The 19,900-nt window shown below is 56.7% G+C and overlaps 1 protein-coding gene across 16 annotated transcripts in view; it reads right to left on the bottom strand.

The window, feature by feature from the left end:
• The window catches only part of EHMT1 (euchromatic histone lysine methyltransferase 1), a 159,651-nt gene that overhangs the window by 47,306 nt on the left and 92,445 nt on the right, over positions 1-19,900 (bottom strand). For 11 of the 16 annotated variants that reach the window (XR_009051528.1, XM_057724259.1, XM_057724256.1 and 8 more), the window contains 8 exons: positions 17,419-17,599; positions 13,858-14,015; positions 13,505-13,693; positions 6,825-6,902; positions 5,655-5,775; positions 3,132-3,263; positions 1,314-1,394; positions 1,011-1,156 (listed from right to left, as the gene is read on the bottom strand). Coding sequence is in view for 15 of the 16 variants with exons in the window: in XM_057724259.1 (XP_057580242.1) it covers positions 1,011-1,156; positions 1,314-1,394; positions 3,132-3,263; positions 5,655-5,775; positions 6,825-6,902; positions 13,505-13,693; positions 13,858-14,015; positions 17,419-17,599 (1,086 nt within the window). In the remaining variant the exon portion in view is untranslated. The remainder of the gene's footprint in view (positions 1-1,010; positions 1,157-1,313; positions 1,395-3,131; positions 3,264-5,654; positions 5,776-6,824; positions 6,903-13,504; positions 13,694-13,857; positions 14,016-17,418; positions 17,600-19,900) is intronic. The other 5 variants (XM_057724258.1, XM_057724257.1, XM_057724261.1 and 2 more) reach the window with 5 other exon arrangements.

A 19,900-nucleotide genomic window follows, 5' to 3' on the forward strand; every position in this document is an offset into this window, starting at 1 on the left:
AGGGGCCGATCCCATTCCTGACCCTGGTGTGGCTACCAGAGTGCCCGCCCTAGACAAACTCATTAGGCCAAACTTGTTTTCTGGATTTACATCTCATTTTACAACAAAAAATTTTACATGTAACAGGCTGAATACACGAGACTGTGAGTTCCTAAGATGAACTCTGCGGAGCGGGGGGAGAGGCACCGGAAGGCGTCAAGGCATCACCTCGTTACTCGGCAGAGAGACCACAAAGCCGCTCCTTGTTCTGTGAGCACAGGATGAAGTACGTTTCAGGGCACAAACAGCCCCAGCAGGTGAGGACGTTCCCCTGCTCCAGAGACACCAGGGAGAAACGGGAGGACCACACGCAACTTCTCACCAACAACGGGCCAAGGGCAGAAACACGACCTCACGGCGCCCCCACCAAGGCGTTCTGACCAAATCCAGCCGGAACGCAGGGACAATCTCAGCGCCCGGACGAGCTCTAGCCTCCAGTCCTGAGACTCGGGAGCTAAGAGGAATGACCGGCCCAGGAAGGTGGTTCGTCCAGCCCAGGCTGGTGGTGGGGCCGCAGGAGGGTGAGTGGAACCCACCTGGATTCAGCCAGAGCAGAGAGCACAGACCTCTGACCATGAACTAGGTGTCTTGTGATAACAGGAATTATTCCTGTTTGGGGAGCAAGTGGTAACGCTGGCTCAAAGCCAAGAGAGCAGAGCGGGACGGACCAGCATGCTGGCGGCTCCGACGCCCAGCAGCAGGCTCAGAAGGTCACCTGTGACGCTCGCATCACAGAAAGTCCTTCTAAAGAAGGCAGCGGGGCCTGTGGAGATGGTGCGAGCGGCCTCAGGTGCAGCTCTGCCTCTCACCTGTCCACGTCTGAGTTCACAGCAAAGCAGAAAAGCCTTTGGTGACCTCAGCAGAGCAGCGCCCGCGGCTGTGTCGCCCCTCAATCCCCCTGCTGCCCCGCCGCGCACACGGCACCACCTCCCTGAGCAGCCTCCCTCGCACAGGAACGCCACCCCACTCACCTGGTGGTCCACGCTCTCCGTGGCCATGCACTGGTTGTTGGCCAGAGTGGTGATCTCTCGGCTTTTTGGGGTCTCCATCCGGCAGCTGCAGAGGGGCACCTCCTGGAGGCCGTCCGTCTCCCCCGCCTCGGGACCGTTGGCCAGTCCTGTGGTCACACACCATGCTGAGTGTCCCGCCACGGCCCAGCCCCTGCCCAGACGGCTCTGCTACACTCAGCCTGCCCACCCCGCCTCTGAAGGGCAAGAAAGCTCAGGCAACACGTCCCTGCAGACACACCCAGGACTTCCGCTTCCCATACGTACCGCCCCCCCGACCCCCGAAAGTTCTCGTCTTTGTCGCTTTGGCTTTAGAACTGCAGCCACAAAACAAACATTTGGTTCCACCTAGAAGGGTTTGGAGACGGCTTGTTTAGTGATCGTCTAGAACGCTCCTCACCCACCATGACAGCACAAACAGCCTGTTTATTAGGCCGAAGGAAGGACGAGCTGGGGAAAACGAAGAAACAGCAGCATCACGATGGAAGTCTGGGTGCAGCACGTCCTCCCCCGAGCCGACTTACAGGCAGGGCGGGGTGGGCAGCGCCGGGAGGAAGGAGCAGGGGCCGGTGGGCTCACGGTGGGACAGAGGCCGGGGGCCGGAAAGAGCTCTCAACCTGGCCACGGCTCCCGGAGGAAGGCGCGTTTCAAATTCCTTCTTGTGCAACAAAGTAGGGGTGTGGGTGAGCAGGGGTCCCCACAGACACAACAGGCCAGCTCACCTGGACCCCCATGAACCAGGCCCCGGTCCCACCCCCCGAGCCCAGCCAGGTCACACAGCCCGTCTCCCAGGAGCCCCAGGCCCCGTCCTCCCGTCCAGCCTCCGGCTCCGCAGCTGCCCCCTTTGAGGGTCTGAAACTCTAGCACTAAACACGCACAAAACTGGGGGACCCGACGCGTCCCTCCAAAGTGCTGACTCTCCAGACACCGCGTGACCAGACACATCCACGGGCCACCCCGCCAGTGGCCATCAATCCAGGAAACCCCCTCGGGGAAGCCACCTCATACAGCCCCCTGCAGCCTCTCCTCCTGCTTCTCCAAGGGACTCCCGCCAGCGTGGCCCTTACTTTTACCAGAGGCTGAACATAAACACTTAAAGGCGGAGGCCTCCTCCCTCACCCTCCAGGGCTCAGCTCAGACAAGAGATGGGGCAGCAGGCACCCCTGCTGTGATGCCCTCTCACCCCTGACCCCAGCGATGTGGTAAAATGAGCACCACTTCCTGCAGGCGTCCAAGGTGGCACCTTCCTGAGACAAAGCTAAGGGCAGGTTTAGAAACGGTAAACGCACGCATCACTTCATTGGGAAGGAAGGCGTGAAGTGACGGCTGGAGAGGGGTTTCCACTCCGTGTGCAGCAAGAAAAAAGCAGCTACTTCTCTGATCAACAAGCCTATGATTTTCTTCTTAAGCTAAAGATGTGATTTCCTAAATTAAGCAAGTGAACCAAAAGCCCTCCAGTGTTCGTAAATGCAAAAAGCTGGTTATTTGTCCTTCAAAGAATGACCGGTTAAAGCCCGACAGCAGTCCGCACCCTCCAGCTGCAAACTCCATCGACGTAAGCAACAGAGATTTCACGTTTTCCCATATTTCATTTCAAATAGATTTTCCAAAAGAGCGAAACAACTATTAACTACTTCCCACTGGTAAAGGTTTTCAGACGGCGGGGCGCGTGTGGCCCCGGCCCCGGCCCCAGCCCCAGCGCCAAGGACCCCGGAGCCGTGGTGCCGAGGACTTCAGGGCCCAGCCCTAGACGTGCCACCACGGGGCGGGTCTCGGCACCAGCAGCTCAGCACTGACTGGAAGACACATTTCCACCAACATGGCTGGAACCAGAGACCGCAAAAAAGCCACGTTACGCAGAACGCCACTCGTACGCCCGGGCAGAGGGCCACCTCCTGCTGGGAGCCCCACATGAACACACGTGGCTCGCAGGACGCTTGACCTTGGTGGGCGTCCGCACCCGACCCCTGGGGCTGCCTCACTTGAGTGCTGCGGGGACACAGCACACCGGTCCCGCATCCTGCCCGCGCGGCACCAAACGCCCCTCCCCCCCCGCCGGCCGGCCCCGGCCACGCACGCGCTCACCTTCTGCATCGGAGGCCAGCGTGCCCTTGACGCGGAGATCCAGGGAGTCCAGGGAGACCTCCATGTACCCCGTGCTGTCACCGGGTGCCGTGGGCTCTGCGCTTCCTGAAGACGACGCGTATGCTTCGGAACCTGCGTTCAAAGGCACACACATCCAACGTGGGGCACCGCAGCCACACCACCCACCAGAGACACCACGGGATGCTCGTGAGCCACTCAGACAACAAACACGCAGCACCCAGGCCTCCACCCTGCGCTTCTCCTGCCAGCTCCCATCTCCACGTGACCTCCCCGGGGAGACGGCAGCCGTGTCAGGAAACACTCTTCCCTACAACCACACCAGCGAGAGAAAAGCGGAGCGGATCATCAAGGACCCGAATAAAAACGCCATACACACACGTTCTGTGAATATTACTTCAAAAATAAAAGAGTCAAATCCAAAAGACAGGTTTGAAAGACCAGCTGATGTACAGCAGCTAGAGACAGGAGGGAGCAGACCACCAGCAGGAAATCATTGCCAATCTGAGGAACCGAGTCGCCTCTATGCAATCTTCAACACTTTACAGAGGAAATAAAATGCGAACTCCTGTTTAAACAAGTATGTAGGCAGGCATTCCACGTCACACACACCGTGGTGAGGACCAAGCCCCCACCCCAAACAGCTCTCAGTCCTGGATCTACCAAGGCTTTTGTCAGCCGGCAGCAGAAACCACACGGGATGCTCTGATTCCTGGTAGAGAGACAAGGAAAAGTGAGCAAAGGAGAGAAGGTTCACGGGACACACGTGTGCCTGGTGGGTCAACAAACCCCAGCAGTCACCTGACTCCAGTCTGAAACTGTCACACACGGGCCTCCAGCAGCCACCTGAGTCTCAGGCAGCTCTGCAAACCTGCTGCTCTACCAGGGGAATCCAGAAGAACGCTGAAATACCCGTGAGAGACAGCACGAGGTCCTGCCGCTTTGTGGTGCTGGTACAGAGATGAATCGCTCAATGGAACAGACTAGCAAGTCTAGAAGCAGCCGTAAGGTGACGATCAACGAAGGTTCGAAAGGGTAAGTGACGGAAGAAGAGTCAATGCAACCAATGGTGCGGGAACCACTGGACGTCCACAGGCACGAAAGCGAGCTGCCTGACGACACACACGCTCAAGCGGATCAGAGACCCACAGGTACGGGCTAAAACTGTGAAACTTCAGGAAGAAGACACGGGACACATCTTTGTGACCTGGGTTGGTTAAGTCAAAGACTTCTGAGATCACGGAAAGCACAACTTTTAAAAGAAAGTAATCCATAAATTAGACTGGAACAAATATTTCTTAAAACTTTTACCAGGTGCACATACTTGCAAGACACACATCTCACAAAGACCCGTGTGCAGAATGCTGTAAGCACTCGCAACTCAGCGAGGAGACACACACGTGCACTCGGATCGTAAAGTGAGCAAAGGGTATAAACGCACTACGAGGAAATCTACAGACGCCGAGGTGGGCAAGCTCATCATCTGTTGGGTGACCACAAGGTGAAACTGCAGCGAGAGAGCAGCGCACACCCACCGCAGCACTGGGGTCAGAGACGGACCACGGCAGCGCGGCGGGGCCGGGCCGCTCCCAGGCTGCTGCAGGGACGCGGAGCAGGAGAGCAGCGCAGGAGACAGCTGGCCGCGCACTAGGAAGTCAGACACACGGCACGACCCAGCCTCCGCTCCTCAACGTTCACCCCCGACACCCGAAGCATCTGCTCTACAAACACGTGTACACATGTTCCGCAGCGGTTTTATCTGTGAGAGCCCAAAACTGGAAAGAGCCCAAATGCCCAACAGGTGAAGGATAAACCAACCACCGACAGCCGCGCGCGGAAGACTCTGCACTAGCGACAACGCAGACGACTGTCATCTGCACTCGGAGAAGCCAGAGAGAGGTCCATGCGTACGCATTCTCCACGCGCTACCATCTGCGGCGACAACGCGGAGCAGGGGGACCAGGGCCTTTTGGCGGGGAGGGCTGGCTGGGGAGGGAAGGTCTCCCACACGCAGCAAGTGTGGCAGGGGTCTCCCGTCACACACACATGGTGAGGCTCACTGACCACGCACCTGAGTGACACACACTCACGCTACACTGAGCCCACCACAGCAAAGCCTTAGAGACGCCCAGGGCCCCGGGGCCACTAAGTCTGAGGTCATTCCCTTCCCAGCCGTCCCTTTGACAAAACTACCTCTGGATCAAGGAATCTGACCACAGGGCTGAGAACCAGCATGTGGGCCAGAGCCCGGCCCACACAGGACAGGGAGGGCAGGACACAGGGAGGCGGGGGCAGTGAGTGCGTGGCCACGCCACGGGGGCCTGCTAGAAGGAGGCCCCCCCACTGGCTGGCATCACCTGCGCGTCTCTAATAATGTCGTTTCTGATGTTTTTTTTCTCTTAAACACTGGAGTCTTCCGTTCAAATAAGTCCCATGCAGAACCCCAGCCCCAAGCCCCCTGAGGCCCACTTCCACCCGCGGTCCTGTGTACGGCTCCACGTTTACCTAGCACGGAGCAGGGCTTCTTTTTACTTCTCCGCCTCCTCTTCCTCGCTGGCTTGATCCAGGGGCTGTCAGGCTTCCCTTTCCTCTTGAGAAACTTCTTCTTGATGCTGGATTCAGAACTCTGAGAATCAAGGGGAAGGAAGAGAAAGAGCGAAGCATGGGTGCTCTGAAAGCAAAAGTTCTGTTCTCTTGCTGTATCATGATAATTCAACTAGAAGATTAATTTAAGTTTTAGACATTTTTCTAGGTCACATGCTTAAAGACGTGCATGCTTTTCTCTAAACATCACTCTAAGCTCAGTTACTTGAGTGTGGCACAAAAAAGAATAAATAAGAAAGTTTTACCAGGAACTAAATAAATAAGTTCAGTAAGAGAATCCATTCACGAGAAAAGGAACAATTGAAGCCTCAATCTGCTTCAAATCTACGTCCAAATGAGCGATTACATGGAGAATAAGGAAAGAGACTATCATTAATTTATCACATTTCAAGATTCCTGTGAGTATCTACGCCTCCAACCTAGACACAGAAAGGGCCTCAAACTGCCACGTGTTACAGCAGACACAGAGCACGGACCAGGAGCCCTGCTAACGCGCCTGCCACGAGGATCTCACAACCCCAGCTAAGAAACAGAAACTTAAAAGCGTGTGTCCACGAGATAAAAAGATACATCTGGGCGGCTCACTGGCCTTTCCAACAGCCACCCTGGAGCCTGAGCCCTCGTGCTGGCCCCCCAGACGCCCTGCCCTCCCCGCAGCGCCCCGCCCTGCGCCCCCTTCACGGCAAAGCTCCAGAAGACGGTCTGCCACAGGTCACCACGGCTCCCTGTGCTTCAGCCCCAAGAAACACGCTCAGCATCAGACAAGGCAGCGCCCCCTCCCCCAACTCCCGTGCCCGTCTCAGCCACCCGCGCGGCACAGAGATCCTGAGCCCTGCCAGGCTCACCAGCTCCACCCCCGAGGCCCCGCCCACTGCCCCTGCCCCGTGAGGCCACCTCACTTGTGTCCCTCAGCTCCCAGCCACGTCCAGCCCAGGGAGGGCCCGCGGTTCCCCTCGGACACCTGGACCGTCCCTCGCCCTGTCCGCCCCGCGGCCCCTCCCTGGCCCTCTCAGTTGCTATCTCGGGGGCAGCTCCTCTGCCATGAGCACCGCGCCACCCGCGCGAGGTTACCAGATCGGACTCGTCTCCGTCCTCCTCCTCCTCCCCGGTGCCGGCCGACTCCTGCTCCTCTTCAGACTCGCCCTCCATCTGAGCAGCCGCGCGGGGAGCCGGAAAAAGAACAAACCGGTGAGACCCGTCGGTGGCAGGCCACCTGACTCGACACACTGGTGGTGCCCACTCCCCGCGCAGACCCCAGCCCAGAAGGGCTGCCCCTGTGCCACGCGCCCACGCGGACCTGGACCACTGATCCAACGTGACTCGGAGGGCGGCCCCTGGCGGGGGAGGGCATCAAACGTCCGCAGATTAATGTGCACAGTGGAACGCACACAGCAGAGAGGCTCCCCGAGGCCGCAGACTCACATAAAATGCAAAACCCACCCCTACAGCCGAGAGCCCAGGGCAACCCCAGGGCTGGGAACACGCGGGCCTGAGCACGGGCGGGCTTGCCTCCAGACAGCAGAGCACCAGCCCTCTTCCGTGAGCGTTACTTTCTTCTAATAGAAAGTATGCTGTGGAATCTTTCCGTCCGCGCCCTCCTCCATCCCTCCCCACGCACCCGGCTGTGACTCCTCGTGGGGCCGTGCAGTGACCTCACCCTCACAATCTCACAGGAAGATGAAGACCCCCCAGACAAGCAGGACAAGTGCTCCCACCCGTGCGGGACACACTGGGTGTGGGGGGCCACAGGGCACCCGCAGCCCCTCTGCGGGGTGGCCTGGTCCCCAGGGTCTCCCACACCTGCTCCTCCGTGTCTCCCACTGTGTCTTGGGTGACCACACCCTCAGCCCGTATTTCCACTGGGTCCCTGCATTCTTAGTAACGGTGGAAGCTACACACACACAGGAGAGCAATCTTCTGTGTGCTAACTATGTCAGAAATGTTCTCCTGTCAGGTTCTATGGGCTCTGCGTCTGTTGTTTCTTTTTATATAAAACTTCTGAGGTTTTATCTGACAAGTCAAACCTCTCCGTCTCTCCCTTCGTGGCTTCTGGGTTTGTGTCTTACACCAGAAGGCCTCCATCTGAGATTAGAAAAATGGTTTCCCACACTTTCTCCCACCGTTAAATATTTTGTGTTGACACTCTAAATCGTCTGGAATTTGCTTAATAACAGCTTTACTGATTTATAACTCCCCTACCCTTAAATTCACCCTTCTGAAGCACACAATTCAGTGGTTCTGAGTGTACCCAGAGTTGTGCCACCCGTCACCCTACCGGTTCCAGAATGGAGTGTACGTTTGCTGTGCACCTTGAGCCAAGGGCCACCTCCATTTTGCCCCAATAGTCCCCATAACATTTACTAGAAAGGTCACGATCTCTCACCCACAAACTGGAAACCCAACTCTTGCAACAACCCGCGTCTCTGTGGACAGAGAGGTGTGCCACGGCACCCCTCCGGTCTGTCGAGGCCCCCGTGCCTGTGCGAGTCCACACATGCGCCCCCGCACCCGTCCTGCTACCCGCCCCCAGTCCTCACCGTGAACAGCTCCCACATCAGCAGGTCCCACAGAAAGGCCAGTGGGAATTTTGATGAGAACAGTTCTGAATTCATGGATAACATGGGGAAAGGGAGATGGAAAAACGGATCTTCTCCTTCAGACAAATAATGGGTCATTCCACGAACCTGTGTTTCCTTTTTTCAACCTCTTTCAGCAAAGTTTTACAATCTTCCCCTTACAATTAAGACATTTCTTGTGACGTTTACTGCTCAGGACTCTGGTGTGATGCTGTGGTTCTGTTGTTCAGAGCCCTGACCTTCTAAGGACCCCCCGAACTACCTGCCCCTAGACCGTCCGGGGGAACGGCAGCCCCGGTCAGCCCCGGGGCTGCACACACGCGCATCCTGACGCTTTCTGTTCAGAAAAGGGAATGACTCTCGTCGGGCGTTTACTGGCATCACGACAAGCTGCCCTTACGTCTCTGACGGGCAGGACCACATAGGCTCACCTCACCAGCTGCAGCAGCTACTCCGCCAGGCTCCCTGGATCTTTCAGATGAGGGATTATAGTCTCAGCAAACTCTCTCCCTTGTCCTTTCGCATGTTAACGTTTCCTTCCAGTCTTCACCGGACAGCATCACAGCAAGAATGACCACGGCGGTGCGCTCACGTGAGGGGAGAGAGCAGCAGCCCACGCTCCTCCTATCCCTGGTATTAGCGATGGTTCACAACTTTCTCCGTTAAACACCACCTTTTTTGTATGACGCTGATATGCTTACTCAGCTTTATTTAAATATGTCGTCTTTAAATTTCATTGGGTAGGGACTTCCTTGGTGGCACAGTGGTTAAGAATCCACCTGCCAATGCAGGGGACACGGGTTTGATCCCTGGTTCAGGAAGATTCCACATGCCGCGGAGCAACTAAGCCCGTGTGCCACAACTACTGAGCCTGCGTTCTAGAGCCCGAGAGCCACAGCTACTGAAGCCCACACACCTAGAGCCCGTGCTCCACAAGAGAAGCCACTGCCACGAAGAGCCCGCACACCACAACGAAGAGCAGCCCCCTCTTGCCGCAACTAGAGACAGCCTGCACGCAGCAACAAAGACCCAACACAGCCAATAAAAAATAATTTTTTAAGAAAAACTTTAAAAAAAATTGAGCAATGAAACTACCCATTAAAATGGGCAGATGAACAGCTTTTGAAACTCCTGTAATGTGACTGTAAACGGAGGAATACGGGGTCACTTGAAAACTGCACACACAGCAGCTACAGGAATAGGTGTAAGGCTCCCGGGGAGAGAACGGAGGGCAGCGCCACAGCTGGCGTCTGAGCAGACAGACAGGCTGGCGCTGAGCCAGGCAGAGGCCACACGGGGCGGCACCTGAGCCAGCAGGCTTGCGAGGGTCCTGGACCATCCTCACCCACCTGCCCCGTCCACGCTGGTGCCGAGACCAGGATGCCGCTCGCCAGTCACCAGTCACCAGTCATCAGTGAGGAGGCAGCCGCTGGAGAGGGAGCCACCGTGCTGGCCACCCACGCACAGGGGCTCCCTTCCTACAAACAGACTGTCTAACCCCACAGATAAACAGCCGGGTCCAAAACAGGCACCTCACAAGAGAAGGCATCCAAACAGCAAGGAAACACACCACTAAGAAGCAGCCTTCTCACAAACCAGGGAAACACGCGTCGGAGCTGCCGTGTGAAAGCGCTCGGCCACGCCAGGCCGACAGCCCGCCACGGTCACGAGCCCGCGACGCACACGCGGGACGTGCAGCTCCCCTCGCGGCACGTGCCACGGACACACGGGCGACAGCCAGCCCCGCCGGAGCCCCGCACACGCCCCCCAGTGCTCTGGCCTCGGGGCTCCCTTCCTCTCTCAGAAGCTACCAAGAACAGCCAGGGGCTTCAAGGACCTGGCCCGTCCATGCACACGGCCACTCTGGACCCTGAGTCCGCGGCGCAGCTCCCACGAAGGACAGCGAGAAAGGCAGTAACGTCGCGGCGCCATCACCCTGGAAGCTCTCAGAGGCCCGGGGCCACCTTTAAAACCACAGTCACACAACAGTGAAAACAAACTAACAGCACAAATAAATCCCACAAACGCAACACTGAGGAAAACGAACCACACGCAGAAAAAGGAGCGCCTCCTGCATGAGTGCACCAGGCCCAGAACCAGAGCAGAGGCGGCCCTGCCACGGGCACCAGAGGGGCCGCCCACGTGCTCCTGCCCCGTCCCAGGTCCACACGGCAGGGCGCCAGAGCCGGTGACGTGAGCTCCGTCACCCTGCGGGTCTCGGGGGAGCGCGTTCCTGGAAGCCGCAGCCTCCCCGCCCTCGTGCCCGCGGCCCTGACACGCGCTTGTGTCTGGCTGACGAGCAGCGTAGCGACACTTGGCACATTCAGCAAGCTCAGCCTCAGGACCGGCTGCCCCCCTCCCATCTTTCTCGTCTCTGGAACAGGTCACGTGGCGACTCCATGAGTGTTTATCACTGTCACCTATCCGTTTAGATCTGCTCCTGACGTCTCACTCTGTTTTCCACACGTTCTTCTTGATTCTGCTTTTACTGATCTCCTGATTCTTTTGTCAGCCTGGTACCCATTTCATTTTCTTCCTTTGTGTCACATCTAGGCTTACTCAGTGTCACTCAGTGTCCGGATTATTCCCGGAGGTGAGGACTGCCACCCACACAGAGAACCCAGAGATAGACTCACGTTCAAACGCCGCATGGCATGTGACGAAGGTGGCGTTTTCCACCCGCAGGAAAGCAAGTGTCTGTCAATCACCAGCGCTGGCACGCACGGCCTGCCGCGGGGGGAGCCCACAGCCCTGACCTCACATCCTGCTCAGAGAGCTTTACTGAGATGTGATTTACAGACCATAAAATTCACCCCCTTGGTCTCCCCCTCACATTTCATCACAGACTCTATATGAAGCAAATGTTTATACATACAGAACGAAGCCAATGAAGAATCAGAAGATAGCTTCCATCAATTTACTCAAAATCGCCAGGGAGAAAGCTCTGTGTATCGTAATTAGAACCCAGAACCCAGAAATCATACAGAAACAGACTAGTGTCCACGAGCTCTGGCATCACAGGCAAGGCTGGACATCAGACACCTTCGAGCAACAGGTCAGCTCTGTGCTCACGTGAGGCTGCCAGACCACGTGACCCAGCGGGAACGAGGTCACGGGACAGCAAGCCCGGATGAGCAGTGATCGCGTGAGAGGCTACTCGGTCCACTCAGAACTGCAGCAAAACACGGAGATGCAGGGACATGCGGAGGAAAACCCGTCCCTCCCAACTCACTGCAGCGGGGGACCTTCCATCGCTCAACAAAGTGTGCGCGTGTGCCCTGAGTGTCGCCCGTAACAGCGGGCAATGGCCCCATGGCGGGGGAAGGGGGGACCCTCTGAGGGGCCCGGCCAAGAGCAGCACGTGCTGCCACAGACAAAGCTCTTCGAGGAGACTGGCCGTCCAGCGTCAGGCCCCCGCTGCAGGCGGCAGTGAGGACAGGTCCGTAAAAATCACCATTCAAAATACCACCCCGGGAACTAGGAGACTTTTTCCTTCCTACACTTCCCTACCCGAAAGGGAAAAAATAATAGATGATATCGTAAATCATTTAAAAATTTCCTTTAAGTATCTTAGCATTTTCTACCAATTTATTTTTAAATAATTATTAATACCTTAAGAGCTGGGGACAACATTTAAAATTTTGTCCTAAAACCAGCTAAAAAAGTAGAACTGATATAAATGGCTAAAATGAACCTGAAATTTAAGCAACACTAAGACCACCCCCCACCCCAAACTCCAGAAGCTGAAAGAAAACGCTTTACACACGTCAAAGGCTGTCCCCACAGGGCTGATGCAAAGTGCAGGAAGCTAACAACAAAATCAACAAAGTCATACCCTTCAAACAAGTCACTGTTGCAACACACTTAGCTTCAGAATAACTCATCAGATGTACAGTCCATCTTAAATAAAAATGGTGCAAGGTTTTCTCAGACGAGTCTGACACGTGGACAGTAAAACCACAGCTCTGCGTGCTGGCCCGTTTCTCAGCCACGGCTCCTCCTCCATGTCTAACTCGTCCCTCCCCCGACCCACTCTGCTCAGGTCTGTGTTTGGCGCCCCTGGGGACCCCGGCACCCCTGAAACCGTGTACAAGCCCCCGTGTCCTTGCCATGTTGCAACAAAAACAGAAATGAAGACAAACAAGGAAAATAAAGGAACCACGGGCAGGCTACGGGAACAACATAAGCTGGCCTGAGTTAATCACTCCTAGCTCTGTTTTAACTGCTACTGATCGGGAGTGTCTGTGACTAGACTTGTCCTCCACAAAGCTGACCTCTAACACTCTCGAACACTACGTGACTCACGCCCTGCCCTCCCCTATTAGCAAGTCACCCCTTGCAGCGTCCTGCATCTCAGAAAGAAGGTCGTGGCCAACGACCCAGAGACCAACGGACCCAACCCCCGGCTGCCTGCCGCCAGCTGTGCCTGTTTCGAAATAATGTGAGAAGAAAACGGCAAGACCCTGACTGCCCTGACCCTTCTCACTCGCCCCAGACTGCGAGCTCCACCTGTAAGACCGCGCCTGATTCCGCAGGGAGGGGGCCCGGTTTCTGAGGCGCTGGCCTGCTGTGTTCCCTTCCTGCCCGGCAAAGAATAAAGCTACTCTTTCTTTTCCTCCAAAACTCTTGTCTCCATATTTCTGTTTGGCACTGGTGCACAGAGAGCCGAGGTTTTTGGCAACACCACCCCCAAACGGTGCCCCGCCTGCAGGGCCACCACACGGCTGACCCCGAGCTCACTCTGGGCAGACTCAGACGAAGTGTCCATGACGAGGACACGCCAGCGCAGGTCCCCACCTCACAGGCCTGTCAGCAGCCCTGGGTGCTCACCCACCAGCAGGACGGAGGCGTCACGTGCGGGAGGACCACACGGGTGCCGGGTGCCTGGGATGCCACGTCAAGGCCAAGGGCAAGCCGTACCGGCACTCGGTCAGCCACGGTCAGGGTTTGGTTTATTAATGGTACTATTCCTGTCACTCCAGAGCCTTCCATGAACGCTCTACAGGAAAACCAACACTTCTCTGATGAAAATAAACTACCTAAAAATTCAAGAGAAATAAAATACAAGAATCCCAGCCAGAAATAAACAGGGGGCTGTATTAAGGCCCAGAAGCGCCCAGATGCCACCCCCACCTCCACCCCCAGGGCCAAGGTCCCAGTGCACGTCCCGCCCACCTTCTGGGCGCGGTCAGGCTCCAGTGTGCTGTCCTTGGAGGCCCTGCCGTCCTCGGCAGGGAACATGGCGGCCGGCTGGGCTCCCTGGTCCTCCTCCTCGTCCAACTCCTCCGAGTCGTCCTCCTCTGAGTCCACGTCCAGGCTCTCCCCGTTCACGTGGAGGGGGCCGTCGCCCAGGTCCTTCTCGCCCTGGAGCACGGCAGGAGCCCAGCGTCACGACCCACTAACTCCTCCCGGCGAGGCCCACGGGGTAGGGCGGCAACTGTACCACAGGATGGGAGCCTGGGGCGGGCGGGGCCACGCTGGAGCAGAGAAGAGAGATGGAGGGCACCCCCCACAGCCTGGCCCTTTACCTTGGAGCCCACTGTGGAATGAGTTATGCTCTTAAACATCTCAATCACCGTCCTCTGTTTTAACACTTTGGTCTTTTTCTTAGGAACCAGGCTATAGGTTCCCATTCTTCGTTTTTTCTTCCGAGATACTGCAGCTGCTAAAACAAAAGGCAAGCAAGCTAAAAAAAAAAAAAAAGTCAAAAGGGGACAAGAGAAGAAAAGAAATGCCATTCAAATGTTTTTAAAGGTAGGTGACAGTTCACAAACTCTGATCACCAAAATCATTAGCGCACACAACAGTGTCATAAGTTGCACAGAGAAAGCTGAAAACCCGTCACAGATCACGGGACTTGTTCACGAGGAGATGGCGAGCGGTGCGGAGGGCGAACGTGAGCACCCCTCCCGAGCAGGTGGAGCGACACCGCGAGACCCACAGGCCCCCACGAGCCGGCAGAAGCGGGCCCTGGGGCGCCTGGCGCAGCCTTTCAGCAGCGCTCCCCCAGGAGCTGAGAAGGAAGGGCCTCTTCCAGACACCCTCCTGCTCAGGTCTCCGGAGGATCCGCCTCTGACGCACGGCCACTGAAGAGTGGCCTCATGCGTGGTCACCCGGCCCTTCCATCCTCACACCATGCTCACGGGCCAAAGGGTAGAATCTGGAAACGATGGCCGGTGAGCTACCCCTGCCCACGAGGGTCGGCGGGGAGAGGCCTGGGAGCAGGTCTCCAGACAAGCGCAGCAGCGGGGACCAAGCAGGGCGCGGGGGCGTGGGGAGCAAGCGAGGCACAGGGGCAGGGGGCGCGGGGACCATGTGGTGGGGGGGAGGAACAAGCGGGGCACGGGGGCTCGCGGCTCGATGCCATTCCAGGCCAAGCAGCCCCAGGGTCACTGCTCTGACAGAGTAAGGATCTCTGCGAGCTTTTGTTTTTGTAAAAAAAAAAATTCCAGGGTTTAAAAAAAATCTGAAAGCCATTGCTTTAACGTGGAGCAACTCCACTAAAGGGCTGAAAGAAATACCTTACTTTTTAGCGCTACGAAACGCAAAGAAGGGACGCGGGGAGAAGCAGGCATGGGCGCCAGGGCTCAGGCTGACAGCCCCTCGCAGGCACGTGGCAACACCAGGACACCGAGGACAGTCGCTGCTCGGGCCTGCATGTGTCCACATGGAAACACACCGTCCGTCCACGTGCTGGACAGGGCACAGGTGAGCCGGTCAAGGTGCCCCTCCCATGCGACCCCAGGAGGAGGCAGGTGGGTTGTGAGCTACATGCAATCCTGCTGTCTCCCAGCTGTGCAGCAGCAGGACAACAAGAGCAGGCCCACTGCGGTCGTCACCACAGTGACTTAAAATACGAACAAGAGATGACCCGAAATCATAAACCTCCTGGGGTGAGTTTAATGTGCCAGCCGGGGGGACAGCACAGGGGAAGGAGGCAGGAGGAGGGTCTGAGGGACGAGGCGGACAGGACAGCCCAGTTCCTGGTCCACGTGGATGCCATCACAAAGGGCCATGTCTACACGGGCCTCCGCAAGGACCGCCCCCCACCCCCGCCACCACCAGGAGACCTGGCCCCGCGGGGGGAGACGCTGCAGGCACAGCAAGGGAGACCTGCGGCCTCCCCGGGCAGCAGAGCCAGGCAGCTGCTGCAGGAGCACCAGGCGCCGGCCGTTCACACTGTCCTGAGCCCGCGGGGCCCGTCTCCAGCCTGCAGATAAGGAGACAGAGGCAGAGAAGGACCCACATGGGAAACTGCTAAACACACTGAGCACTTCTGTTTAGAAAACTTGTACTGAACAGCTGAGGAAATAATAAAGCTAAAACAGGAACAACCTTAACTTTTTGTTTTGTCCACACCATGCGGCCTGCAGGATCTTAGTTCCCTGAAAAGGGCTTGAACCTGCGCCCTCAGCAGGGAACACTCGGAGTCCTAACCACTGGACCGCCAGGGAACTCCCCAACCTTCACTTTTCAACAGCAGTACTGACTCCTGACCTTTCTCGCCAAGCCCTACACATATGGGTGTAATTCCATATACACTTGCAACTCCATCCAGCTTTAGCTCTTTGGAACAAATAATACTGAGTTGAAATAGCCCAGAAGTTGGGGGTGGTGGGAAGACAGACTGGCCCTGTTTTCTAACCAACCACTGTGCTTCAACAGACAGAACGAGGGCCCTGGGAGACACAGCCGGTCCCAGGACCGGGAAAGGACGCCTGGTGTAGCCAGGAAGTCCTCATAAAGAGATGGGGTCACATCAGGACTCAGGAGTCAGAGTGAAGGGCAAACCTGGGACAACTTGAACATGACGGTGACAGACTGGAGCCCAGAGACTCGCGTAGGGCCCATGAGTTGAGACACAGGCAAAGATGGACAGGGAAGGCCCTGCGCTCCAGCAGAAGCTCCACCAGCACATAAGGAGGGGGCGGTGGAGTCGGAAGCCCCCTGGGATGGTCAGTCCGGGAGCACATCCCTAGAGGCCCGAGCCACTGGCGGGAGGAGAGAAGTGGGACCACGCAGCCCTCGAAGCCCCGCCTCAGCCACAGCAGGACCAACACCCCCACCCCCGCCCAGGGATGCAGCAAGGACACACACCCCTCGGGGACGGCCACGACCCAAGCCTGAACCGGGAAGACAGCAGCGACCCCGTGGGGACACTCCAGATTATTAAGACACACACCAGGGGGCTGCGGGAAGCCGGCCAGAAACGCCTCTTGGGGCGACTGGCAAAGGCAAGAGGGGCCTGAAGCCCGGACGGTGCGTGGGGTGGGGTGGGGGGCACCTTCCCGGCTCCAGCGCTCCAGCGACTGCTCAAGAGGGCACCACACATAACACCATGTGCCCAGGGCCCCAGGTCTGCAACTTCCACGCACAATCAGAAGTAAGCGTTACACACTCTGTGGGAGGAGGACACACACCTGTGCACCGGGTGAAACAGGGAGGGGGACCGAGGGGTGGGGGTTGGGGGGTCCCAGGAATTCTCCGCAGAACCTCTGGTCTGAAATTACTGATCAGCAACAAGTGTTTTGAAAGTCCTGAGGAAGACAGGCCCCGACCAGCACACGACCCCCCAGGGCAGCCCCTCGGGGGGCACCCGCCCCCAGCCCCACCCCAACCCTGCACACCAGGCATCAGGCCACCTCCCTGCACCTAGGAGTCCTCGCCCGACCCCGACGCAAGCAGGGCCTTGCAGGGAGGCCTGTCTGCACTGGAGGGGTCTGCAGAGGAAGCGGGTGCTCTAGGCACGCCCGCCCTGGCAGCCTCCCCGAGGGCCACGCATCAGCCCCATCTGCTGCAAAAGGCCCCACGGCACCCGGCGACCCCCACCCACGTGAGCAGGCGGCCAGGCGGCTAGGGGCGGGGCGAGGGCACGCAATCCACGCGCCAGGAGACGCCTCGAGTCCAGAGCCTCCACCCTGGGAGGCCAAGGCCGCAGACGGTGGAAACGCACACAGTCTTCATCTGGAGGTTGGAAACAAGCGGAGGACACGATGCCGAGCCCGGTGAGGGTGCAGCGGGGCCCGCGTCCTCTGCGGTGCAGCCTCGGGACACACCCGCACGCGAGGCGGCGGCCGGGCTCCCTTTACCTGTCTGTGCCTTTGTGGTGGCCACGTAGCATTGGTTTTGAGGTAGCGACGGGTGAAGGGGCGGGAAGGGGGGTAAAAGCTGCTGTCGTCCAAAATCCGAGGCGCTTCTGCTCATCTCCTCTGCCGGCTCCTCGTGGTCGCGGGCGTCCCGGCCATCCCTGGGGTCCTTACCGGCCGCGTGCTTCAAAACAAAGACAACGCGACTATGACACACAGGCTGTTTCAGCGCCGCCTCTGCCCCCAAACCCCGCCCCAGAGAGATCAGCGCCGAGGAGAGATGGGTGCCTGGGAACCCGTGGCCACCAGAGCACGTGTGACGGGCCAAGAACGGAGTCTGCGTTTCTACAGGGAGGCTGCGGTGGCAGTGAGGCGTGCGGCGCCCAGAGCCGGGACCACCGCCCACCTGGGCCTTTACAGAAAGCTTGCCAACCCGTGATTTAGGTAACAAACTGTGACTACGTCTGAAAATACCAGAATGGGGCCCATTCCAGGGGATCACGGCTACACGGTGCACATCCCCTAAGTGGTTTTTACGCCATGACAGAGCATCACGTTGCATCTGTAAGACTCCTCTGCTCAGTTCTATCCATTTCCTCAGTGTTTCGGCCTTAGCCTTCCGAGACAGCAACAGCCCGTGATGTGGACGCTAGCCCCTTGGCTCTGACCAACAGCCCTGCCTTCACTCCAGACACCACCTCCCCACTCCCCACTCCCCAAGTGCTTCCCTAGAGTCACCTACAGCCTTGAGAGTCTGTAAAGATCAGAGAGTCTGATCACAAACCCAATTCAACTGAGCTGCATCTCAGTGTGCACACAGTAGGCGTACACAATGCATGGGGCAGGGAGACTGGACGGCCACCTGCGAAAGGACGGAGGTGGGACCTTCACCTTTGACCACTGACGAAGGTTAACTCAGGACGGATCAGAGACCTACAACCGCGCATCTCTCAGGAGAAAGCATGGGGGGAAGCGTCGTGACACTGGATTTGGCAATGAATCCCTGGACATTACACCAAAAGCACAGGCAGCAAAAGAAAAAAGATAAATTAGACTTTATTAAAATTAAAAATTTTTTATAAATCAAAACCACAATGAGATCACCTCACACCTATCAGAACGGTTATCATCAAAAAGATCACTAATGTCAAATGCTGGCGAGGGTGTGCAGAAACGGAACCCTAGTGCCCTGCTGGTGGGGATGTAAACTGGTGCAGCCACTGTGGAGGGTCCTCAAAAAATTAAAACGAGAACTACCATGTGATCCAGCAATTCCACCCTGGGGTATTTATCCAAAGAAAACAAAAACAATAGTTCAAAGCAAACAAACGCACCCCTATGTCCACTGCCGCACTATTCATGATAGCCGAGATGCGGAAGCAACCTAAATGCCTGCCAACAAGTGGACAGAGACGATGTGGTATATTTACACACCCCCACAATGGAATACCACTCAGCCACAAAGAAGAATGAAACCTTGCTGCTTGTGACAGTACAGAGGGATCCAGAGGTGCTACCCTGCATGAGACAAGTCAGAGAAGACAAATGCCATGACTTCACGTCAGGGTGGAATCTAGAAACAAAACAAATGAACAAACATAACAAAACAGAAACAGACTCATAGATACAGAGAACAAACAGAAGGCAGGGGGTGGGGGAGGACAGACAAAACAGGTGAAGGGGATTAAGAAGCAGAAACCTCCAGGCACAGGAGACATGAGCCACGGGGATGCAACATGCAGCATGGGGAACGCAGCCAACAGTGTGGTAACAGCTCTGCACGGTGACAGACGGTACCCAGACCACTCCCGGTGACCCTTTTGTAACACACAAAGGTATTTCATCACTATGCTGTGCACCTGGAACTAATGTAATACTGTAAATCAATCACACTTCAATTAAAAAAATTTTTAATGTCTATGCATCAAAGGACACAATCAACAGAATGAAATGGCAACCTATAGAACAGGAGAAAATATCTGCAAATCACATATTTGATAAGGGATTCATATCTAGGATATACAAAGAACTCTACAGCTCAACAAAAAAAAAGCCCAATTTAAAAATGGGCAAAACATTTGAATAGATACTTCTCCAATAACCACATGAGAAGATGCTCAACATCACGGATCATCAGGAAAATGCGACTCAAACCCACAATGAGACCACCTCACACTCCTGGGATGGCTGCCATCAAACAAACAGAAAACACGGGTTGGCGAGGACGTGGAGACACTGGGATGTTTCCATCGGCCAGACGCTGTGGACAACAGCGTGGAGGCTCCTCAAAAAGTACACAGAATCATCATGTGATCCTGCAACTCCACTTCTGGGGACACACTCTGAAGAATCAAAAGCAGGGACTCGAAGAGCTCCTTGTACAATTGTGTTCACAGCAGCATCACGCACAACAGGCAAAGGGGGTGGCACGCCGGGTGCCTGTGGATGGGTGGACGGATGAGCGAAACATGCCGGACACGCACGC

This window comes from Hippopotamus amphibius, chromosome 2 (genome assembly GCF_030028045.1).
Source record: "Hippopotamus amphibius kiboko isolate mHipAmp2 chromosome 2, mHipAmp2.hap2, whole genome shotgun sequence".
NCBI classification, from domain to species: Eukaryota; Metazoa; Chordata; class Mammalia; order Artiodactyla; family Hippopotamidae; genus Hippopotamus; species Hippopotamus amphibius.